This window comes from Rhamphochromis longiceps, linkage group LG5 (assembly GCF_057381845.1).
Source record: "Rhamphochromis longiceps isolate RC_006_pf linkage group LG5, R_longiceps_female_GT1.1, whole genome shotgun sequence".
Classification (NCBI taxonomy): domain Eukaryota; kingdom Metazoa; phylum Chordata; class Actinopteri; order Cichliformes; family Cichlidae; genus Rhamphochromis; species Rhamphochromis longiceps.
The window spans coordinates 27619518-27645402 of record NC_140561.1 but is presented as its reverse complement, the minus strand read 5'-3'; the positions used below and the strand labels follow the sequence as shown (position 1 = coordinate 27645402).

Below are 25885 nucleotides of genomic sequence, written 5' to 3'. Positions count from 1 at the left end.
TCATAGAAACTTGCATATTAATGCTCAAGGAACTGGCCTCACAGTCCATTGTTCATTGAATGAGCTAGTTTCAGTCATTGTCCAAATGTACTGTTTAGGTTGGGGAAACCTGCAGTCAGCTGAGACTGAAGAAGTCACTTGGATGAGTGATGAAACATTTCTCCACTGAAAACGCTACGCGCAGATGAACAGAATCAACCTTTTGGGATTTACTTACCTGGATGACTAAGCATGCATCAAGACATTTTTTCAGTGTTTTTATTACTGCTAATTTCTGCAATTATGTCATTCACCAAAAACAATTCCTTTACATTCATAGCAGACAAAAAACACTTCTTCAGAGCCATGGTATAGAGGACCTGCTTTGTATGTTTTGTCTCAGTGTAAGGAGTATAAATATATAACCCCAATTTACCACTTCACTGCCTCCATCTCTTCCTGTTTGCAGTGTCCTTCTCTGTCACACCAACCCCTGCATGTACCTACTCCCATGAACCTTCTCTGTGCTGTTCCTCTTTTCCTCCTGCCTGGAAGCTCCTTCTTCAAAATCCTTTGCATAGTATATCCAACATCTGCCCTCCGCTCATGCTCAAACCATCTCAGCCTGAGGTGTTCCTTTAATCTCGTCAATTCTAATGTCAAATGGAAAAGAAATAAAGTTTTTCCTTCATTCCTCAGGCATCCTCTCACTCTCCAAGAATGTGTTAACCAGTCTGGTTAAAAAGTCCCCTGTTCTCTCTCCTAGACATCACCATTCGTTTACAGGTATGTCACTGGACCAACTGCCTTTTCACTCTTAATTTTCTTCATCGCTCCCTTCATTTCCTCCTTACCGGTCCTATGCACTTCCTGATTATCTTTCTCTCTATCTGTCCTCCTCTCTCACTTATTTTCTTCAGTCATCTGCCTCTTGCTAAAATTGTTTATTTCAGCCCAATATGTGCAAAACATACAAAGTTAATTTGCATAAAAACAACAATCAAACAAAAGAACTTTTTGGATTTTACCCAAGGTTCCTGCCAATGTACATCTTACAGCTTATTTAGAAAAAAAATACACCAAACAAACAAAGACGTTTAGCTTTTTTTTTATTATTGCATTTTAATATATGGTGCAGATGTTCCCCTTAATCAATTGCATATACTGTCATAGGTCTTTCGTGTATTCGTAGTATTTTAAATTTTGCAGCTGTATCTCTTATCTTAGACCAGGAGTGTTTCTGAGCCAGTTCAAGTACAATCTGAAAACACCCAGCTGAGCCACTACCAAGATCTTAAGAAAGATGAAACCAATCTGGTATCAAAATGAGGAGCATTGAATTTCTGCTACTGAAACACTGTGATAACCACTGACTTCATCGCTTGCACTTTACAGTGTGTTGAACTACACCTGTTGTCAGCCTGTGTCTGGGTTTGGCCACTGGGCCATGTTTGACACCTCTTACTTAGATTATTATCTGTATAAAGCACTTTGTGACTTCTATTTTTGAAAACTGCTACATAAATAAATAATTTTTTAAAATCTCATAAACATCTCTTAATTTCTACATATAGTTTAGGTTTATATTTAGGTTTACTAGCTTTGAATTTTTTGCCTTAACTAGGTTATGCTGTGACTTAGCAGGTCTAATGTTTGACTTTGGATCTCATAATTTTGATTTTAAAAGCTTTGATTTGAAAAGAAAAATCTCTTCTATCCTGTTTTATGTCTTTTTAAAAATTTCTTTTTATGTCTGTGTGCAAACCATTTGGAAAAAATTAGACCAAATATTAAAAACAACTACGTAATTATTTGTTTATTGATTTTATATGGATTATTTAATACGGCATGTAGAAGTCAGCTCAGGGACGTTTGTGCGTGATGACGTTGCACAAAGAACGTAATACGTTGCTGCTGAAATGCTAATTGGAAGCTAAGTGGCTACTTTCTGCACCCTCCTTGTCTCCTGTTGTTACCTGCGGACAAGTTGGCCTGAAATACCATTAAACATATTTAGGAAACGGTTAACATTCTTCAGAGTATCTCTGTGTCCGGTGTCGGGCCGTAGCTATGGCTCTGCAAGGCCCGGAGGAGCTGGGGGAGCCGGTCGAAGAGTCGGAGGATCTGGACGACCAGGACGCTAGCAGCATCTCCCCGGCGGAGGAAATAACGCTACCCCCCGGGCCTGGAGGCGACGAGGAGACGGAGGAGGCTCTTCTGCTGCCCTGGGACCGTTTCTCCGCCTGGCTGCACTGCATTTGTGTGGTCGGCTTCGACCTGGAGCTCGGACAGGCGGTGGAGGTGAGACAAAAGTATCCGCCGGGGACAGCGGGGTCATGTTAAACTCAGTGAGGCTACAAATGTCTAAGTTAGCAGTTTTTTAGGCTTGGGCTAATTCTTGGAGGGGAGTGAACAAATCACTTTCATTAGCTGCTTTCATTTTGCCACTCTTTGATTTAACAATGATTACACGAGTACACACGCGCTTCACAAAACTAGCAGAACATTTTACTGTAGGATCACTTTATGACAATGCCGAGCTTACGGGGAAGCGTGTTTGGTGTCCTTAGCTGAAGTTAGTCCGTCCCAGCAGCCACTGCATCACTCAGGCTATAACTTCAAATGGACGTATTTTGCAGAAAGTTGCATATTTAAAAAAAAAAACAAAAAAAAAATAATTCAACTTAAAACGGTACCCAAATGTTTTGAATCCTACTGAAGTCACAAAGGCTAAAAAATTCCCCAACACCTGTTGACCTCACAGGAGTTATAGAAACACACATTAATCAGTTACCTGATAACAATGTTTAAATGAAAAACAACTATGCAGATTCAGACTTCTTCAGGTCTTTCTGTTTCACTTTCTCCAGGGGACTGAGCTACACTAAGACTACAGAGCATTTCATCATTTTGATTTACTAATTGGATATAGTACTTAGTACGGTAAATTCATCAGCAGTACTATCAGCAGTGCAGCACATGGATCAGCATATTTGTTTGTTTGTTTTTTAATGGGTATATCAAAATTTTACTTGATTTGAATTAGTAGTGGGGGGAAATCAATACAGCATAGTATCACGATACTGTAATGATATAGGAATACCAGATACTGATTTTTAAATTAAATATTTAAAATACTCTGGGAGTACTATGAACAAGATGGCTCATTTCATGCTTCACCATGCTGAGGTAACATTAGCTGAACAAACTTAACATTAAACTGGTTCAACCAAAACCACTGGACACACTTAGCTTGACAAAGCTAAGCAGTTCAGGAGGCATCCTTTCTGCAGACAGTTGCAGTCTGACTTGGACTGACTGAAAATCGCTGTCAGAGAGACTGTCGAAGGTATGTAAATAATTGCTGTCTAATTTATAAATGCAGAATGATTGCCAATGTTTGTGTAAAGTTGGTCAGAAGGTTCCTTTGTGAGTGCGCATGCGCCATTAGCGTGCTGCCTGCTGTAACCCCTAATTTCCCTCGGGATGAATAAAGTATTCTGATTCTGATTCTGATTCTGAAGAGGCCGCTGTTGCTCTGAATGAGTCTTTGTCAACGAGCACAACTGGAAGGGACTCAACTCAACTAGCTGCTAGCTGGTTAAGAGCAATTATAATAGTTGAATATTAATTTCTGTCTAGGTAGACATTAACAGATGTGATTTTTGATGGTGTATAACAGTTAATTGTGCATTATCAGAAACAGATTGCATGTAATTGCCAACTTGACCTCATTCAATCACAGACTGATAGCAGGCTTACTCTGACTTACAGCAACATTTGTGAGTGGTTCTAATGACCATTTTGGTGTAGTTGAAGATAACGTTATCTTATTAGATAAAATATAAATATTGACAAAGTTTAACTTAAGGAGATAATTTGCTGTTTTTAAAAAAAGTGATAATTCGCAATATATGTTGTGAAAATGCAGCACATCACAAAATGTTAAAAATAGCAACAGTATCATATTTTGAGAGAAATATTTTGTTAATATTGTATCGAGGGGTGTCTGGTGATTCCCACCTCTAACTTGACTATAGATAAAGTTCAATATTAAACTTTTAGATAAATGCAAGATACATTTTTTAACTGGGCAAATATTAACAAATTTTGCCATGAAAAACTGAAAGGACTATAAAAGTTTTGTTTTAAAATGTTTAATAAAACATTTTAAAACAAATCTCAACACAAGTATTAAACCAAAATGTTGTCATTGATACATTTCTAGTTTGAAAAATATAAACACTGTAGATTGTTTTTATACTAAAGGAAATCTAAAATTGTAAAAGTACAGCTATTTTTTTTAAGTGCTTAAAATGGGAACACTTAGAACTACAAAAATTGTGTGTATTGTGTAAACAATTAACATTATTCAGTAGTTTAAAAAAATTATTTGATTGAATTTGCTCACTTCTGTGTGTGTTTGTGGGTTTTTATTGGGTTGTATTTATTTATTTATTTATTTTTATGGTGTAAGAAATCTTCATTGTAAAACATAATTTAACTTTTATGTTTTAGTTTTTATCTTTGTCTCTCAGTCACATTAAAATCAGTTTATAACATCCTTGCATTGTATTACAGTTTTCCAGTTCTTTTTACAGTTTAACAACATAAGCACAGCACATAATAGAGGCTGACCAAAGTTTTCAGTTGTGCGTTTGTGAGATTCTTCTTTGGGTAAAGTGTTGTTTGTTTGTTTTTTCTCTTTCAGGTCATTTACCCTCATCATTCCAAACTGTCGGAGAAAGAGGTGAGTTACACTGAATTTATTCTTTATTTTTTTAAAGAAAGGTTTGTTTTTGGAACATTTATCGACATGTTAAAAAGCATCACATGTTGATGGATTGATTCACAAAGGCCCATTCTGAGGCAGGCAAAGCCTAGTATGGGTATGTAAACCTGAGCTGATGTAATAAAAGAGGTAAGGACATAAACTAAATATTTGCTGTTCTTTCAGAAAACAAGCATCTGCTACCTTTCATTCCCTGACTCCAACTCAGGTGAGTTTGTGTTTCAGCCTTTTTCTCTTATCTCACATCCACCAAACTGGGGCTGGAGCTGGTTCTAATGCAAATCAAGATCCAGTTTTGCCTCGTTGCTTTTTCAGAACCATTCTACAGTTTGACAGGCTTGATGACATAATTAAGTACCGTTACTGTCACATGTTATTGAACCAAAGCATGGCGGATAAAATCTGTGGCCTGAACTAGGTCATCTAAAACGGACAAATACACGCACATCCTCATCAGAAGAGCTCACGCACTGCACGTTTTTTGATTTGCAAACTAGATACTATACAAAATAGGCACTCTTTCTGCACCTCTGTAGTCATGAGAGAGACACGTTACATTATTGTTTTTTTTGTTTTTGTTTTAACAGCTTTCAGATTTTTCATCAGTGATGGAAAAATTTGCTAACATCTGGTTGGGTGCTGCTTGAAAAGACCTAGTTTATACAAGGTGTTGGCTGTAATGCTAGGTGCAGCTCTTTCCAACTCTGTGTGGGATGTGTATAAAAATGGTTGTAATTCCTAAACAGTCATTCCTGTAGTTAATGCAATACTCCTTCTAAACACTTTGGATTAAAGCTGAGAGTCTACACTTCAGTCACATCTTGATTGTTTGAAATCCACTGCATAGGTCCATAAATATTTGGAGAAGTAACTGTAGGTGGATGGATATCAGCTGAACAGCATTAAGTCATAAAATTTTTTACTTCTTCTTCTTTTTTTTTTTTTGGTAACTTCAGTATCTTTTTCACTGATACTCTTAGATTTTTTTTAAATTACTAAAATATTAAATGTAAGATAGATTACGGTATAGTGGTTAGCGCACTCACCACACACCCATGTACAAACACCACTGTGGCTTTGTGTGTTTGCCCGCAGGTGTGTGTTTTAGTTTACTGAGTCAGAGGGGGGTGAAGCTAAAGGAGCCTGCTGCCCTCAGTTTGAAGACAGGATTAGGACAGACTGCTTACAGGGCTGCTATATATATCTCTCACTGTAGGTGTTTGTCAGAGAGAAAGGGGGAGAGAGACATTAAACTGAGGAACTGCAGCTCTCTTTCTCTGTGTGTGTGTCGTCCATAATTTAGCCTTACATCCTGAACAGATTTGGCATAATTTGTCATTAATCCACTTTGGGAATTCAGAATAAATGGTGACAGATGAATATTTTTTTTGTGCTCTTTATTTGGAAACTGCTGACTCTTCATGCGTCTCATACCCAATAGAGCTTTATAAAACAAGTTATTGTGCATAAATGAATAGGCCAGTAATCGGATCAGATGTAAGGTTGCTCTACATTTGTGCGACTACCTCCATCCGTTTCCTTCCAGGCCGAGCAAGCAGCAATTTAAGTGGAGATGCTCAGACCTGCCTCTTCTTCATCTGTACTGGGGGAGGGGGGTAAAAAGTCAAGTCATTTGTAAAAACGTATTTAATTCTGATGCTGCCTGTCCTGTGAACTCTACGTGGCATTGGTCAACTTGTTGTTAAAAGGGGACTGATGTGATTTGTGGAAAATAAAGCAAAGAGCTTTAAAGTCTTTCTTTAAGTACACAGAAGTAGAGCTGGGCGATATGAGATTTTTTCATATCACGATATGTTTTTTTCATTTCAGGCGATAACGATATCTATCACGATATAAGCCAAATAACTATATTTGTAAGATTTAAATGTGCCGTTGCTCACAAGTAAAATGTGAAATAATCAGCAGCTTGTTTTTAAATATTTATTTCCCATAATAAGTTCAACAGGGTAGATGTACTTAAGGAACATGAGACTTTTTCAGATAAATAAAGGTAAATATTGCAAACTACACAAAAGGCAGCCGCTAAAGCGTTTAAGTTTCAAAATAGAACAAACGAAACAGACTAAATTGTCAGTTCCACTTAGAAACAAAATATTAATTCTAAAAATAAATCTTAGTTTGTTTTACAGAAGAACAGACAAAACTGACTAACTTTTGTCAATATCAAATAAACTGAGAACTAAAAGGAAATTCTCAATCTCTCCTTGTTGTATAGCTTAGCTTTTCAAACAGTTTTAACAGTTACTTTAGTCTGACAAAAGCCGAATGACGAATTAGCGCTTCCAGTCAGAGACTGAGGCTACGTCCACACGTACACGGGTATTTTTGAAAACGGAGATTTTCCGTTTTCGTTTTAAAAAATAATCCCGTCCACACATAAAGGCAGAAATGAAGGAAAACGCTGCTATGAACATGCCAAAGCAGCAGGTGGCGCTAGATTCCTAACCGTGCAGAAATGTTGGCCAATCAGAAGTCTAGAAGCCTCGGTGGGAAAAAGTAAACAAAGCTGGGGCATAGAAGCAGAACCGAGTCGTATGTGTGGACGGACAGTAACTGTGTGTATATGTAAGCATTTAAACACTGCAGAGAGTACAATTAACAGTAACAGTATTGTAGAAATTCATTTCACCGAAACAATAACGTGGCGCACAGTGTGACGCATGCACCAGTTTATTGTATTTCCAGACTTGCTTTCGGCACAATTTACAGTGCACGCTACTCTGTTTTTTGTCAGACTTGAAATAGCCGAAATACCTTCACACTACGGAACTTCTATGGCTCTTCCGTTCGACAATCTCTTCGGCATTGGTACCATCATCTGTTTTCTCTTCGGTCACGCTCGGTTGATTTTTCTAGTCGGCACACTCATTTCCTCCATTATGCGCTGGCTGCTTCCCAAACAAACACACGTGCGGCTTGGCACTTGTGCTGTACGTAACAAGTCACGCGACGTGACGCTGCGGCTGTGATTGGTTCGGCTCTGCGCTACTGAATTTGGATTGGCTGACCTTTTTTTTTTTTTTTTTTTAAATTTTTTTAAAAAATTTTTTTTTTAGAGGACAAGAGCGGCGAGGTCTATCGCGATAGCTTAATTTCTCTATCGAGTAAAAGTTATATCGCGATACATATCGTTATCGTTCTATCGCCCAGCTCTACACAGAAGTATTCGGACTGTGTTTGAGTGACTAGAAACTCAAAATTAATTCAGAGCTGTGGTCCGGCAGCAGTGGCCTGTTTTCATGCTGTGTGGTCTTGAATGCAACCCGACTGAATGATGTCATGGAGTCTTGGCTGTCCTTTTCTGGTGCTCCTGGTAGTGTGTGCTTATGTATGCGTGACTTATGAAGTGGAATGCTTTTAAGTCTACCAGCCTGAGCTGAAGTGTTTGTCTTTCTTTGAATGTCCTAAAGCTCATTTTCTCTGTCTAAAGATGTGTTGACCTCCTGCTGAGGTTAACTTCTGGTTCATGGCTTATGCAGGACTTCCTGTTTCCTTTTTTCTTTCGTTTTCCTCTTCCTGTTTGCCTAAAAGACCAGAGGATGCAGGCTAGAAGAGCTGACCAGTGCTCATCGATGTCACATTTTTCTGCAGCGTACATTTTTTAATGTGCAGATGTGTACAGAAATAGGTTGTGGTGGATTCTGCAGTGTTTTTGTTTCTCAAAGGTGATTTTTTTTTTAATCTATTTATGATCACACTTATAATCTTAGTTTAAAGTTAGCTGAGGACAGTGCAGTTTTTCTTCTTCAGAACAAATTAAGTTGTATATTTTTTGATTTTCATACACAAGAGACTTGGGTTTAAAGAATAATTTAGTACAAGTTTTTGAATGTTCCTAAAGTTTTGTAGCAGTCCTTTGCTAATGTGTCTTTATGAAGTGATTTTTATTTTTTCCCCAGCTTATGTATATTTTGGTTCTATATGCTAGTCTGATCTTAGAAAATACTGGAATATACATCCATATTTATATGTATTCACCATGTTTATCTGCATAGTGTTTGGAAGCTGGGATAAGCTGGGCTTTTAATGAAATCCTCTAAACACTGCAGCCATCTTGGATTAAATCCGGGTGGCTGTCTGGATATTTTATAAACAAACGTTTATTTAAGCTTAATTAAATTAAACCCCATGCATCACCACAAAAACATGATTGGTTTCCTGTGTTTGCTGATTTTCTCCCATATGTTTTTATTCAGGTCTTAAAATGTCTCTTGTTTACTGTGGGTGACAATCGGTCATTGCTCTGCCCTCTTTTTCCAGGTTGCCTTGGTGACACACAGTTCTGCTTCCGGTTCCGGCAGGGTTCCAACAGGAAGACGTCACTTGGCTGCTTCTTGGAAACCACTGACAGAGATGCGCCACCTTGTCTGAAGGTTAGGCACCGCTCATTAACACACACACAGCTCTGTAGGCACATAAACTGCACAGTGTAGAGTTTTGTGTGCTGAGAGTAAAATAAGAATCTGTGAACTGATAATTTGCTGTGTGTGTGTGTGTGTGTGTGTGTGTGTGTGTGTGTGTGTGTGTGTGTGTGTGTGTGTGTGTGTGTGTGTGTTTTACAGAGGGAGCAGGGCCATTACTATGGTTATGTGTACTTCCGTCAGGTGCGAGACAAATCTTTGAAGAGAGGATACTTCCAGAAGGTCAGTGTCAAACTGCAGGAGGACTAAATACAGAAAACTTAAGCATGAACAAGGATCCAGCACACAATGCACTGTGTTAAAAAATTTGAGAGAGATTATGCTTCCTGTTACCACAATAGGACTTATAATGGTTTTAAGCGATTTTTTTTCTCTCCATATTTCAGAGATTAAATGGTTTCAGCAACACCTTTTGGTTATGATTTTAGGCTTACAATAGTAGTACTCCCACTTCAGGCAAGGTTACATTGTGATTAACTGTATTAGTGCTCTCCTTGATAGAAAAACTGCATGCATGTTAAATTTGATATATATAATTATCTAAAATGATTTATTTTTACCCGACGCTATTTCAAAAAGCTTTTTTAATGTGGTGCAAATGTAACATTATACTTTATCATGACCGCAGGTATACAGAGGGTTAAAATAAGAAACAAAGGCCCATGTCGAGCATATACTAGTTCAAGCTTTGGGTTTGATTCTCAGTTTTTATTTGCAGTTTTTATTTGCTCTTTGGGGTTTAATCTATTACTAGACAAAATGAGGGATTGTCGGCTCACTATATTCTGACATCTTTCAGACAAAATCAAAATCAAACCACTAAAAAAAATTACATACTGATGAAATGTCTGAAAATACAATTCCCTCTTTTTTTTTTTTTTCTTTTTTCTTTCTTTCTTGCTGTGCCTGTCTCTTTCCAGTCTCTCGTCTTGATCAGTCAGCTGCCCTATGTGACCTTCTTCCACTCGCTGCTGAAGATTATGGCTCCTGAATACTTTGAGAAACAGGAGCCCTGCCTGGAGGCTGGTCAGTTTGATTACCTGTCTGTATGCAATCATTTGTGTAATCCTGTCTCAGCTCCGTGTGGTCCAGAAGAGTTAACTACACAGTCCTTAGTTCACACTTTTACAGTGCTTTCACATCCTAGTTACATCTAGTTTCAGCATTTTTATTTTTATGGCACAACGTATCAGCTTGGCAGCAGGTCCGCTGTACTGAGACTTCTCAGTTTATCAGATGTCATCGTAAGCTTGGTTGGCCTCTTACAAAGTTTAGAGAAACCAGTTTGTTGCACATTTAATCACAAGACATGTATTTTATATCTGTTCTCAGGAATGAGTTTCCTCTCGTCTGTTTAGGTTTTGAGGACTTCAAGAATACAGCAAAATGAGATTTCATTGATATGGTCAGACTTGAAAAAGATGTTTTACTTAGAACTAAGGAACAATTTAAGATGTTGACAGCCAAACCAAACTGTCACTGTCTAATTCAGAGAAATAGTAAAAAAAAGATAAATATAATTTTAAAATGACTAAAACGGCTTTTGTTTTTTGTTTGTTTTTCTTTACTTTCATTAACCAAAAACCACAAAATAGAAATGTCCTCAAGTTTTTCCCTCTAAAGTCAGTGTCTCTAGTATTTAATATCTAATATGTGTTGGAAGTACTGCTTTTCAGTAATTTCATCCAGGCTAGTAACAAACAAGGAGAGCCCACGCACAATAGGGTTTAATTAGTCAGTCAAATTACCTAATCAATAATTGGTGCAGTGAGATGTGAGAGTATGGTAAACGGTACTACCTAAGGTGTCTCATTGAAAAAGTATCTAAAGTTGGATATGGCTGCAAAAACAAAATAACCAAGAAAACCAAGAGAGGATTGTGGATAAGTGTGTTTTCACACCTGTGGTGTTTAGTCCATTTAGTTCACAGTAATTGGACTTATGTATAGACCAAAACAGCTGCACTGTGACCCTTTGAAGGAATAAACCCCAGAGTTGTTTGTTTATGGTGTGATGTGACCATCATCCGAACGAAATGCAAGGTGTATGTTACAATTTTGAGATTAAAAAAATATCCCATAACCACGTATGCTTTGTATTCTCAATGTGGGAAGGTACTGCAGATGTGCAAAGGTCTGTAGGGGCTAGCAGCTAGATGTGAAATGAATGTAAATTCTCCATGTTCTCCAGTGGTCCAGAATACAGCACCTTCTTCCTGTATTTACTTTTGTTGCTCCGCTCATTGCTCCTGGCCAGTGAGTGGATTCATATGGGCTCAAATTGTGTTCATAAATATTTTGTACTTGTAAATCAGGGTGGGGGTGTGTGTGTGTGTGTGTGTGTGTGTGTGTGTGTGTGTGTGTGTGTGTGTGTGTGTGTGTGTGTGTGTGTGTGTGTGTGTGTGTGTGTGTGTGTGTGTGTGTAAAAAAACAAACAAAAAAAAAAACAGATTTGTGTGTGGACTTAGCCAAAAAATACGTGTGTTTGGCTATTGGAGGGGTTCTTTATGGAGCTTCAGGTCCTTGAAGGGAATAAATGCCTTTTTACATGCCAGCCCAGTGTTTTCCTTCATCAACACGAAGGAAAACAGTCTGTGGTGGTCTCAGTTTGGTGATTTTTGTGTCACAGGTTTATGTGCTTAATACAGGGACCTCCAGGGCCTTTCCAACAGCGCTGCGGACCGGGGGGGGGGGGGCAGTATTGTGGAAATGACAGTCTTCACTAGTGGGGATAGTTACAAAGCTTTCTTCGTTATTAATGAGCATACATGTTTTTATTGAATATTTGAAGAACCAGCAAAAAAACCAGAAACTCTTGAAGAGGACATAAAGTCAGAGATAGAAACGACAATGAGCAGGTGCATCTAGTACAGGTAGAGCTGCTGCAAAAACCCACAGAGCCCAGCAGCCAGTGCAACAAATTCTGGATCCTTGGCTTTTAGTTAGCATTAGCAGCACATGCTGCGTCTGATGTGAAAGTACCTTTATGCTGCACACTGTGACTCACAGCCATGGTCCCAGGCAAGCCCTGACTTTGTGTTAAACTAATCCTAAAGTAATAATGGTATTTCTAACCACTGATATACCACAACTTTATCCTTTCAACAGCTACTGAAAGTTAGGGGACCTAGCTTCTATCGGATATTTACATAGAGATCCTCCAGCTTCAAACTGTATTACCCTTCAAGGACCTGCAGTTCAAAAAAGCGCTCCTCCGACAGCCAAACCCATCTGTTCTCTGTTTGGATAGTTAAATTTGGCCAATGTCGTGTCAATCACAATCAGATGAAAGGAAAACAGGGTCAAAATTCGTACTTGTAACTTGAAACTTGAGTGCAGTTTCACACCTATTTTAAGTCCACACACAAATCTGTTTTACACTCACACAAATTCTTTTTACACATACAAATCCTGATTTACAAGTACAAAATATTTATGACCACAATTTGAGCCCATAGACTCACATGGTTTGTAGTGATGCATTTTGGCTTGCTTGGAGTTCCTTATGTGAAAAAAACACCAAACCAAACAATGTGAAAAAAGTTCTAAACTAAGTTTACAAACTCATCAGCTGATTCGGACCAGAGTATATGAACTATAAGTGGAGACAGTGTGGACTAAAAGAGGGGTTGTCCTGTTGGGCACTCCCACCTCTCAGGTGCAGCCATGGAGGGTCGGCCAACCCACTGTTTTACCCATGTCTAATTGGAAACTATTTATAGGGATTGTAGATTCTAGTTGATTATAGATTAATACCGACCAGTATAAGGCAATGATGCCATCTTTAATTTGGTAAGGGATGATCCCCTTATTTTGAAAGTTTGATTGCACATTGACTAAGGAATTGTAAATCACAAGTGGTTTGCCAAGTCAGAAAGCAGTGACTGTAGCTGCTGACCAGTCTCCATGATTGTGAACTTGTCTTGCCACAGAAGATGAAGAATATCAGAGAGGCAGCCAATTATTTCTGTATACTTAAATAAATCCTTTTTCTGTTTTCAGAGAAGATCCTTTTTAATTCAAAATTGTTGTTGTGTTTGATAGCTTGTAATGACATCGATCGCTGGCCAACGCCTCATCCTGGACGAATCCTGACGCTGCCTATCATGGGTGTAGTCCTCAAGGTACACTCACGCACTAAGTTGAAACCAGCAGATGTTTAGTTTTGACATGTTGTGACAGGTAAAGAACAGGTCTAATTAATAACTTTAAAGATGGCTCGATTCAATTTCCCACGATAGGCAAATATTTGTTTAATCAGGCAGTCTTGTTCAGGTAGAACAAGACTGCTTCGCAGTCAGCAGTAACCTGTACTTTAAAGCAGCATTTAGGGGCTTAGTGAGGTAACTTCAATGTTTTCAATGTTATGAAGTTGGTTCACTACTTCTGTGTCCTTCATGTCTTTTATTTTGTTTTAAAGAGTACAAATTGGTACAGTTCTGGGACTGAAGGTTTGGTTTAGTTAAGTTTATCACTTTAATGAGTGTTTTAATACATTTGTATTTAAAAAAAATAAAATAAAAATCTGATTTCAAAGTGCTTTAATTCAGCAGTCGTTCACTGTTAATGATCAAAACGTGTTATTAGAGTGGGTCTTTGAATTTTACGTGGTTGCTGGTAGGGAGCATAACAACAGCAGTGGCTACAATGACTCCAGACATGCTCGTAAAACTATGAAACGAGTTTGATTATTGTAAGGATGAATGTTGTAAGTCTAGGGTAGGGTTGTAACTAAAGATTATTTTCTTCAATTACTCGATTAGACAACGACTATTTCAGTAACTCTTATCTCCGCTTCCTGTGGGCAGACCTTCTGTTCTATGCTCCATCACCCTGTTGTCTCGTCCCACAGCAAATTAAAATAAAAACCCAGGAAGCATATGAATTTGAAAATAATCAAATGTATTTCTAACATTTCTCAATATGACAGAGTAAAAATGAAATAAATAATATTATTTAAGTAATACAAATTAAAGTGCTAGTAGTATTTAAACAAAAAAATAACTGCAAACAAGAAACTAAAAATAGTTTCTGTGTAAAAGTTCAAACAAACTTCAAAGCAAAAAGATTTTTTCCAGTCCAAAAAGAGAAGTTTCCAAAGTTTACAGATGATTCAGTTCATGAATTTACGATTGCACTAAACATAATGTGGAGTGAGGTTTGCTCCTATCTTTGAGATGATGTTCCCAACTGCTGCTAAAGATGCACTCTTTCATGACTTCAGCCATTTAAGAGTTGCATGATCCTCTTTTCAGGACAAACTCTTCCATATGCCTGTGGATAATACTAGTAAGAAGGACCTAAACAGAATTAGAAAAGGCCGTCACTAATTACAAATGTCGTTGTCTATCATTGTTTCTCTGATGAAAATCTGTGCTATGTGCTGCAGGTTCGCATCCCAACCTCTTATGATAAACCAGGAACGTCACAGCTGGTCCAATCCGCCCAGGTGATCTTACACTCGCGTGCGCACAAACACTCTGTCTGTTTGTATGATGTCTGATGACACACTGAGCATTATGTGAATATTAAAGCTGAAAGTGTGTTTTTGTGTTTTAGAGTGATAGCATGGTGTCCATTGTGCTCCCAACAATTCATGAAGTGGACCTCTTCAGGTGAGTCCTGCAGGTCAAGGCTGATTTAGACTAAATCTTTATAGAGCCTAAGATGCAACCTATGTTACGTAATAGTCTCATTGCAACATTGAAGCTTGTGATTGGTGTTAAGTTGCTTGTTGTCATGTCCCAGTCTGTCTTTTCGTGCAAGTCTTGGTCGCCGGCATCCATCCATTCTCTTCTGCTTATCAGGGTGCTAGAGTGTATCCCAGCTGTCATTCACACCTATAGAATCATCAGTTAACCTAACCTCAATAATTGCATCTCTTTGAACTGTGGGAGGAACTTCACGCAGAAATTCCACCGTACTCCCAGATGGTGGAGTCGAACTCGGGACCTTCTTTCTGCACCGTGCTGCCAGCATATTTTATGTATTTTACCATTATTGTTGTGTGACAATGTCTAGATTGGATTAGCGTTATTTATATGTTAGGATTGTTTAGGTAATTTTTGGATATTTTTTTTAGTGACTTGCTTTGGTATGATAATGTATGTTGGGATTGTATTTGGTGTATGTTATCTGATGTTTGGGCCCCTATTTTATAAGTCGAGAAAGGCGATCTCCATCCATTTGTTACAAATGTGTGTCATTATATTGCTGAACTTACATCGAGGTAATAATTGTTATGCTCTCACTGATCTGTTTGAAACCTGGTGCGTGGCACTGAACGAGCCAGTCGGCTGCAAACTGCATCGGTGTGAATTTCCAGGGACGTACACGTCAGGTTAAGGTGTAACGTGTACCTACAGGGTAGCCTTAACACAGAAATTTAAGTCCTCTGTCACAGTGTTCTTCTTGCTTCGGACATGTTTTGTCCCCACCTGCTGCTTAATCATGGTACTGTCACTGAATCAAGAACAATATCACTTAATGCTTCAGCTGAGGAGAACTGCTTATCAAAAAAAACAAAAACACTGAGAGAAAGTGAAGACAGGTCTTTCGCAAGGAGGGTTGATTTCAGTGTTTAGTTGGCGTCTCTGAAAACTTGCTTCTACCTTGTGTCTCTGTGGGGGAGGTGCAGACAAAATGAATAGTCATGCCCATTATTAAAAGGTCAGAGTTACTGTTTTGGGTGCTCTGCTGTGTAAATCAGCATATTCTGTATTCAGGTAAAAAAAGAATATTAATCACCCAGCTTGGTGGTTGTGCTCCTGACCAAATCTGCTGAAACCTTTTAAGACCTTCAGGTTCTGAGGTAAATTAATAAAATTGAAATCTAGCAGTTCAACAAGGTTCAACCTGAGAATGTAACACAGCCATGTGTCTTTGACGTTGCCAAAATTGACTTGGTTTGAAATTGGTTTGCAAACAGTGGGAAAGAGACTTACTCCACTCATTGTCGTGTCGTCCCCCCCCCCCCAGGTGTTTCTATCCAGTCTTCTTCCATCTCCAGATGCTTTGGGAGTTGGTGTTGCTGGGGGAGGCACTTGTTGTCATGGCGCCATCACCAGCCGAGTCATCTGATACTGTGCTAGCTTTGGTCAGGTAAGTTAGCAGCGGTTATTGTGCCAGGATAATATATAGACCAGTACTTAACAACAAACCCAAAGCTAATTTTTATATAATTTTGTGTCTTCATGTTCAGGAAAATTTGATGTATGACACCTAGACATGTCTTCCTGTTATAAATGTGTTATAAAGTGTAATTTATAGTCCAGCAAATGAGTCGGTCTACATATGTTTCTGTTTGTACAGTGATCAGACAGGTGTTTTTCATCCAACGCACACTGTCATATGCGTCGGTAAAATGCTGATTTGTTTAGGCCAAGCGCATTATATTTAAAATGTGAATACTTGAGATGTCTACAAAATAAGTGTGATTTTATTAATAAACCCCCCCCCCCCCCCCCAACTTAATCCTGTCGCCTTCACGTGTTTTATGTTGAAAAAAGTCACAAAAATGCCAGATGTACCAAAACTTATTAAAATTCAAATATTAAGACTGACATTTATCTTCTTCTTCTTCTTCTTCTTCTTCTTCTTCTTCTTCTTCTTCTTCTTCTTCTTCTTCTTCTTCTTCTTCTTCTTCTTCTTCTTCTTCTTCTTCTTCTTCTTCTTCTTCTTCTTCTTCTTCTTCTTCTTCTTCTTCTTCTTCTTCTTCTTCTTCTTCTTCTTCTTCTTCTTCTTCTTCTTCTTCTTCTTCTTCTTCTTCTTCTTCTTCTTCTTCTTCTTCTTCTTCTTCTTCTTCTTCTTCTTCTTCTTCTTCTTCTTCTTCTTCTTCTTCTTCTTCTTCTTCTTCTTCTTCTTCTTCTTCTTCTTCTTCTTCTTCTTCTTCTTCTTCTTCTTCTTCTTCTTCTTCTAAATTTGTCAGAAGGTTCAGTAAACACTCTAGTTTAAAACATTTTCTAACATTTTTAATGTTTTTTTTTTTTTCCCCCTCTGCAGCTGCATTGCTCCTCTGCGTTACTGCAGTGATTTCCGGCCGTACTTCACCATTCATGACAGTGAGTTTAAGGAGTACACCACCAGGACGCAGGCTCCGTAAGTAAAAATAAAATGACGCCATGCTGTTGTGTCATTGGTATTAGTAGCTGGGATAAATTTGTGGACAGTGGAGCGATCAGCTGGTGAAGAGTCTGTTGCCACGAGTAGATTTGTAAAACAAAAAGTATCTATTTCACCTTCAAATAAATCAAAATGAGCAAGGAAAATAAATCAATTTAATCATGCAATAAAGTCCCTAAATTAATTTTAAATATAGCAACAGGAGCTGCTGGAACAGGCTGCCACTCCATACAGCAGCTGGAAAAAAGTGATGATAGGGCGTGGTCATTCAGGATGTTTGAAATTCTAATTTAAAAGGGAGCCAATGAACAGAAGTTACTTTGTTAGAAATTTGTTGAGTGTTGAAAATTGTTTTCTGCTTATTGGTGTTAAAAGTTATTAATCTGTGTTTCCGCAGGCCGTCAGTCATTCTAGGAGTGACCAATCCTTTTTTTGCAAAAACGCTGCAGCACTGGCCGCACATCATCCGCATCGGAGACATGAAACAAGCAGGTAAACGTTACAGCTTCAGCAAACTGAGACATACAGGGTCTCAAACCTGTTCAAAAAGATGTCTCTGTGCAAAAAGTGTGTTAATGAAGTAGGTAATGATGTATTGAAATGGAGGAGAAATATCAACCTGTCTGATCACTCTTTTCACCACCTGGCACTCACAGGAGAGATGGCCAAGCAGATGAAAGTCAAGAAACTGAAAAACCTCAAAACTCTGGACTCTAAACCCGGTAGATATTTCACATCCCCCTTTTATTCTATTTATTTTTCTGTATTATAAAGATTTTTTACTTTTTTTAATATTACATGAAATCTCTCACTCACACACTCACACACACACACACACACACCGACAAATTGTGCAAGAGGTCCCGCAATAACTAAAAAAACAGTCTGATAAGTGTGTGTGTGTGTGTGTGTGTGTGTGTGTGTGTGTGTTCTGTAGGTGTGTACACTGCATATAAACCGTATCTCAACAAAGATGAAGAAATCATCAAACAGCTTCAGAAGGTGAGATATTTCCCATTTTTAAGCATCCCCTTATTCATTATTGAAAATATGAAATATTTTTATGCATTTTCTTGTTTTGCAGGGTGTTCAACAGAAGAGACCCTCTGCAGCCCAGAATGCAATTCTTCGGCGCTACTTCTTAGAACTGACACAAAGCTTCATCATTCCACTGGTAACAACCAATTACTTTATGTATGTGGTATCCTCCAATCAGATCCAAGAACTCTATAATGAATGCTGTGTTTTTTAGAGTTGAATCTGAGTTTGAAAGATTTCACAGAAGTGGATTTAACTCTGATACATCGGGCTACGAAGCTGTAAATATGTGATTTTAATTTTACAAATGACAATAAGCATTTTAGGCTTCAACTAAAATGATTTGTTCGTGTGGTGCAGGAGCGGTACGTGGCCAGTCTGATGCCTCTCCAAAAGTCCATCAGTCCCTGGAAGAGTCCTCCTCAGCTACGACCGTTCATACAGCAGGACTTCATGAAGACACTGGAGAAAGCTGGACCTCAGCTTACGTCCAGACTGAAAGGAGACTGGATAGGACTCTACAGGTGCAGGCATAAGCCTTTATTAAAAAAATCTATCTGCAGAAGTTAATTTATCACATGGAAATCTGTATTTTTAAGTTCATAAGCCATAGAGGTTTTTACTGGGTTAAGTATGAATGGTTTGATTGTAACACAGACTGAAAGGATGTCAGTAGTGAATCACTGACATGTTGTCGGAATGCAGACTATCCCGAGTGTCATATGAACTCTCTCTTTTTTTTTTTTTCTCTTCTTAAATTTAAAGGCATTTCCTCAAGTCTCCCAACTTTGACGGCTGGTTCCGCAACAGGAGGAAAGAGATGACGCAGAAACTGGAAGCCCTGCACCTCGAAGCGCTGTGTGAGGAGGTGAGGAGGAGAAAGGCTTGGAGTGTATAAAGATCGGGCTGAGTCTGTCTGAAACATTATTTTAGTGTTTTATGCTTTTAAGTTAACTTCTGATTGGCTCCTCAAGGTTTGAACAGCAGGTGGGTGGAACTTGAGGGACCATGAAAAGGCAATATCCAAAGCATCATACAAATTCAAGATTAAACTAACTGTGTTTAGAGTGGTCTGAGGCTTTGGCTCTCTGAACATAAAGTTGAGCATAATTATTATTATTTTCTGTTTTTACATAGATGGGATGTTAGAAAGTAGTTAAGTGATGCCATTGGCTAAAGCTCTGTATATCTTAATGGCCATCAGTCAACATCGACTCAATTCAACAATATCAGTGTTGAATTGAGTCATAAAATGTAATGAGTACCCTTGAATTGAGTCCCAGACACCTTTATCGATCTCCATGTCATTTGTTCTTCTGCAGGATCTCCAGAAGAGAATCCAGAAGCACACAGAGGTGGAGACAGTCGATCTGGTCCTGAAGCTGAAAGACAAACTGGTCTGTAAAGATGATTCATGGTCTATAACTTTAATATTACTGCCTCTACTAAAACCTCCTGTACTTTTACTGCTAAACTACGGCTCTGCTACTAGCACAACAGCTAATAGTCCTGTAGCTTTTCTCTTTTCTTGCAAAGTTAATAGATGTTGAGGTCAAAAGGTTTTGGGCACGGACCAATAAAAATCAAAACCAAAATGTGCCTGCATTATCTGTTCATTCTCAGTCAGCACACACATGACATACACCCCAAACTAGGTTTTTTGTTTTACATTAGATATTCAGTGCAGTGTCAACATGCTGCACATCCACCATAATTACTGCACTGGCTACAGGTCTTCTGGCTGGGGTGTCATTTATTGGGAGGAGTTAAGTGATGCTAACATGGTGCTAAGTAAGCTAAATAAGCATGTGAATATCTGGGAGAAACTTCAGCTACTGTAAAACTGCACTGAATCTGAACCATAGGCAACATGACCGGTTTATCTGTTGGATTAAAGTGTGTGCTAGTGTTTTATAAGGCAGTGAAGTGAGTGCGTAGCATAGAACTTTTTTTTATGTGTTGCATGGATGGGTCGATGGATGTATCATAAGAAATGAAGAACTGACATCATTCATGATTACAAGCCTTTTTAAAAAAACTAAAATAAATTTAGGAGGAGTGCCAAAGTCTTAAATCTAACCGGGCTTAAGCTGTGGGAACCCAGCTTCTTTCAGGTCTGGGAGCTGTGCAGTTTAAAACTGATTTAAAACATGACATTCAGGTTCACTTGAAGCAGAAATTGATCTTTATTCTCTGTAAAGTTTGAGCTGTGTCTGAAATTGCAAAACACACAGTGCAAATGGTCAGAACAGGATGCAGGCACTGGAAGCTGCCTGAACACGCCCAGGAGGATGACAGGTTAAAGGTCATCTTCTTTCTCGGGCAGATGACCTTCAACTCAAGGTCCATCAAATTTTAAAAAAAAAAATAAAAATAAAAAAAAAATAAAAAATTTCTCCCTGCCTTGAATTCCTCCTTCTTTTACTTTACTTTTACTGACACAGCATACATGGCTGTGCTTGTTAGTAATCTCTGCTGATGCACCTGGTATCTTGCATCTGCTGCATCTTCAGCCTGTTGGATGAAGCATTTTTGTCTCACTGTGCTCTTTGCTGCAGACTCAGGCAGAGAGGGAGAAGTTACCAGTGCATCCCGGGACCTTGGAGAAGCTGAGAGCCCATATCGAGGGTGTCATCCTGACCTTACCAGAGGACCTGCAGGGCATCCTTCACAAGCCCACCACGCTCTGACCTCTAACCCTGCAGGCTGCAACACTAACCCCCAGTTAAAGCTTGTTTTAAAGTTTTGGGTGGGGGGGCTTGGTGGCTCTCCTCCCAGTCGGTTTCCAAGGTGAGGGTGATGTGGACCCTTTCACTCAGACTGGGTGCCAGTTTAAATCTGCTCTGGTCTAAGATGGAAAGCACATACTTGGGTGCCAGCTCTCAATGAGTCAGACTAAACAGCATGTCAGTGATCATGTGGGTATTTTTTATTTTTTTTTTTAAGATGACCAGTCAAACCAGGATCGACCAGGAAGTGTTTAGAAAGTGCTACTTTTTTTTTTTTTTTTTAATCACTGCTACATTACTACATGAAGAAAGCCTGGAGGGCTCGATCCTGATAGCATTTTCTGAACAGTCTGAGGCTGCGTGCGCAAGCAACAAGAAGATGACTTTTACTGACCTTTGACCCTGGACGTTTTTACCTCCTTAACATTTTTTTTTTGTTTGTTTGTTTGTTTTTAAACATTGATGGTGGGTCGCTGCAGTCTAACTGAACAAAATCTGGAAATGTAAAAAGTTTCCCGAAGAAGTGCACTTCATCCATAATTGGACCAGTGTGCCCTTCTCACACCTTTATGCAAACAAGCTGAGCCAAGCAGTGCTTTATAATGTGATGTTACTAAAACACACACACACAGCACTAACCACCAGCGACCCCTGCAATAACTCTCTGCAGGAGCCAGTCATCTTTTTTTATCCATGTCACATGATCGTTACATGACCTATCAAAATGAAATTCAGAATGGTCTTTATATTTGTTTGTTTTTCTGTTGTTGTTTGCTTTGCTTTGTTCTTTTAACATCTGAAGTTTTGTGTCACTCTTGTGTAAAATCATGTAGAATCTCCTCCGACAGGCCCGTATCCACCAAGAAAGAAAAATAGATCATTTGAAAAATACTTGCAGAAATGCAAATTTATAAGATATCTGTTCGGGGTTTTTATTTTTTATTTTTTATTTTAAATGAAAAGGAAAAAAAGTTTTTCATTTGAATGAATGAGAGGACACCAAAAAATATGAGCTAGTTTGATGTCTAGAGATAATAATTGTTTTATGATAATCGGTAATAATGAGAGATTGACTTTCTGCGTGTTGTTTGTGAACTTTCTTCTTTTCTCCTGATTAGTTTCTGTGTCACTATCACAATCAGGTAATTCCTGTATCTTATTGACTTCAATTTTAAAGGGTTCACAAATTGTTCTTAGAAGTTATTTGGCCATTTTAACACTTTTACTTGAAGTATATTCTAATTTCGTATATTTTTAAAAAATTTTAAAATGGTGGAATGGACTTTTATTGTGAAAAACTGAAGCTTGAGCCTTCCTTTCTTTCCAGAAAGAAAGGAAGGCTCTGGGTCATAAAAGTGGGGGATCACCGCAGCAGTTGGCGCCACATGTTTGATTTGGCATTTTTAAAGCTGTTTACTCTTTCAATTCAGCGCAATTCTTAAACGTTTGTTTCTCATCGCAGCATCAAACCGTATCCGTTTCCGCTCGAGATCGTTCATAGAAAAATAAACTTTTTAAAAGCCAAAACAACTCTTTTAAGCAATTATTTTAATGCACTTTCAAGTCCTTGCTATGAACTGAAATAAACTGTCAGTTGTTTTGATTTTAAAAAGGTTTATTTTCTATATTTAGTTTAGTTTTTTCCTGAAAATTATCATCAACTTGTATAAAGATAAATAGAAGCTGTTCTGTTTTATTCACCTGACAAAAAAATTCTTGATTGTAGAGCAGTTTGGATGACACGAAGTCTGAGACTCAGTAAGGGTGGAGTGCCCCATGTGGGTTGGGAATAAGTTGCTACCTGAATTGGAGGGTTTTTGTGTGTTCTTGTTCAGGAGTGAGGGTGGAGTGGAAGCAGAGCTGGGCAAACAGATTTGTGTGGAGTCAGCTGTGGTACTGGGTGTTAAACTGAAGCTGCTTATCTACATTTCTACCCTCACTGTTGTGAGTACTGAGTGATGGCTGCAGATACAAGCTGTGAGCTTCCTCTGAAGTTTGCTATAGGGTGCGAAGCTTGGTCAGAGTAGAGCAGCTCTTCTCTACATAGAAAGGAGGCAGTTGTGGTGGTTCATCGGTGTAAGATGCCTCCAGAGCACCTCCTAGATGAGGCGTCTTTGGCATGTCCTACTGGAAGGAGGTCTCAGTGCAAACTAGGACACGCTGGAGAGATTGTCTCTCAGCTGGCTTGTGAACACTTGTGTCTCCCCAGAAGTGCTGGTGACAGGGAGTTTTAGATTACTCTGCTGAGGCTGCTGGCCCTGTGAGCTGGTTCCAAAAAAGAGGCAGAAAATGGATAGATGGCTGGGGAGGGGGTGGAGCTTTCAAAAATGGCACTGCTGTGCTTTAAAATGTGTTCATTCTAATGACTAACAAACAATGAACTTTCTATGTATAATAGTGGTCACGGTTGCTCAGGATAATACACAGATGCTGATTCTTCACATTATATTTAATTTTAGGAGGTTTCAATTATTGTGAGACTTTTTGTTTGTTTGCTTGTTTTGCCTCAGACCTTTCAAAATGAGTTAAAGCTATCGAACACATTGCGAACAAAAAACACTTTGACTAAAGAGATCTCAACTGGCTGCCCTTTATGTAATACCACTTTGTATCACAAGATGGTGCAGTGAGTCAGTGTAACCTTTAGTTAACCTGGCAGATTATTTAGAGCCCATATTTACAAAATGAAAAGCTTTGTGCAGAAATCGATATAAAGCTAAAAATTTATATTAAAAGTCAAGCTGCAACAAGAGCTCCTTCATAGCACACGATGATTAAACATGGAAATGAAGAAAGCCTGCTAAATGTTGAATTTTATGATTGCATCACTATGATCTGTGATATTTCAAAGATTTCTGTACATTTTCTAAAACGTAGAAGCAATAATGGTTTAACAACTTGGCAGTTTGATTTTTCAGAAAACAAATTGATATGCCTCGCTCTAATTTTTCTGAAAGAGATTACATACGTCGGCACATACAGTTGTTTTATGTTTGCGTTGTACATCATCGGAACATTGAATGGACTTGCAAGCTTGTGGATTTGTTTTCCTGCCATCATCTAACAGCTGTTTTATAAATGCTTTGAATTTTGCCTTTTTTATTGAGCAGACAACTGTAAAGACAAAAAAAATGTACTGGTTGGATAAACCTGTGACATCTGGTTGTTGGGCAACCATGCAAAATTTATATTTGTATTAAAAAAAAGTAATATTTTACAACTTTCAATGTTTTAATGGAGGGCTATTCTTATTCCACAGTGTAGCAGCTGAGGAGTTTTTTTTGTACATAAAGCTGTAAAGTAAAATGTTCGCCCACATATGAGGATGTATGAGAATTATTTTGCTATTCAAACAGATGTCTTTGCTAATTATTAACTATAGTGACACCACTGCAGCGATGAATAGCTTTTACGAGAATATTTACACTGCCCTGGAGGCACAGGGACATCTTGAATTTGTAGATTTTTCTCCAAAAGATACAAGTCTCTTACCAACAGAGGTGTGATAAGAGACTGGAACATCATGCCATCAAAAAACCCAAATTATGTACAAATAAAGAGATGAAATCTAAGAGTATTTATATGAAAAAGTAGCAATAATGAAGTTTTAAGTTATTCTGTAAATTTGCAAAAATTATAAGAAAGAAGTTGATTAAAATCAAAATAGTGCAGTGAGACGCTGAACTACAAACAGTTACACCATTATTTACAATATTATCATTTAGCATTATTAACATGATATTTAATTTTTAAACATTGTGTTTATCGTCAGTACTTAAGTGTCGTGTAGGGTGGCCAGATCCCAGTAAACTACGTTAAGATAAAAATGTTTAGTTTTAGGTCACATGTTTGACTTCGATCATGTGACATGTCATTTGAATGCATTTCCCCTGATTTTGAGAAGCATAAATTGAAGCTGATGTTTATTTCTGTGATCTTGTGTCGTGTTTCCTTTTTCTTGTGTTAAAACTGCTGTTCTGTCTGATAAGCAGAAAGGTTTTTAGACACGTTTCCTCTGAAACACGTGCTTACTTTAGTAAACTTTAACAAACTATGTGGAGAGTGTCTCAAAATGTGGAAGAAGGGAGATGAAATTTAAATGACCTGGTCACCCTATTCTTAAGATACTCCTAGATATAATCTGCTTTTTTACAGCAGGTCTAAATCTGCTGCTTCTCTCTGTATGAGGTAAATGCAAGTTCCTGACAGACAGATGGTTAAAATAAAAATCTGTTTATGGCAAATAATTCTGGTTTGATGGAGGATGGATGTCTCAAACACATGGTTAAGGTTAGACTTAAGCTTATGTTTTAAATACTGTCTTATGCAGCTGTGGCACACATGTAGAAATTAGATTTAAAAGTCTCCTTCAGAGGCATTTTCCCCTCAAATTAATATAAAGTGTAGAGAAAAATGACACTACAAATTCAAAATGTCTCAAAGCCATTGTTTTTAAATATGCATTTTTGCTCCATTGACTTTTTATTTTATGTTTTTTAAATTGAAGCCATAACCACTACGCTCAACCGCTCTAACGAGTCTCATCACCACACCACTGCAGCTGTGGTGATGAGACTCGTTATGATGAAAGTCATGCTGACCTACTTTTTTAATATAAGCAAATGATTATTGAACTTGTTTGAGTGGCCTTCCTGCAGTGCATTTTTCACAACATTGTTTTTGCTTCTGAAACAGTATTACAGTGAAACAAAATTCATCCAGCAGCTGTTTTTGAATGTTTGTAAAGGTTGATGCAGATGACCTACGGCTGCTGCTAAAACTCAT

The 25885-nt window shown here is 38.2% G+C and overlaps 1 protein-coding gene across 1 annotated transcript; it reads left to right on the top strand.

The window, feature by feature from the left end:
* The first annotated feature begins 1864 nt into the window (after positions 1-1864).
* Positions 1865-24320, top strand: dennd6a (DENN/MADD domain containing 6A). Its single transcript, XM_085407059.1, has 19 exons — positions 1865-2280; positions 4691-4729; positions 4937-4979; positions 9053-9165; positions 9355-9435; positions 10134-10239; positions 13257-13336; positions 14602-14661; positions 14772-14827; positions 16191-16313; positions 17214-17309; positions 17731-17825; positions 17990-18055; positions 18271-18335; positions 18418-18507; positions 18732-18895; positions 19137-19239; positions 19694-19768; positions 20930-24320. The coding sequence occupies exons 1-19, from the start codon at positions 2050-2052 to the stop codon at positions 21059-21061; spliced, it is 1818 nt and encodes a 605-aa protein (XP_085263185.1). The 5' UTR covers positions 1865-2049; the 3' UTR covers positions 21062-24320.
* The last annotated feature ends 1565 nt before the right edge of the window (positions 24321-25885 follow it).

Coding starts and splice junctions, on each gene's coding strand:
- dennd6a (XM_085407059.1), top strand. CDS start 2,050: ATGGCTCTGCAAGGCCCGGAGGAGCTGGGGGAGCCGGTCGAAGAGTCG. Junction 13,337..14,601: donor TCATGGGTGTAGTCCTCAAG/GTACACTCACGC, acceptor TATGTGCTGCAG/GTTCGCATCCCAACCTCTTA. Junction 18,056..18,270: donor AACTCTGGACTCTAAACCCG/GTAGATATTTCA, acceptor TGTGTTCTGTAG/GTGTGTACACTGCATATAAA.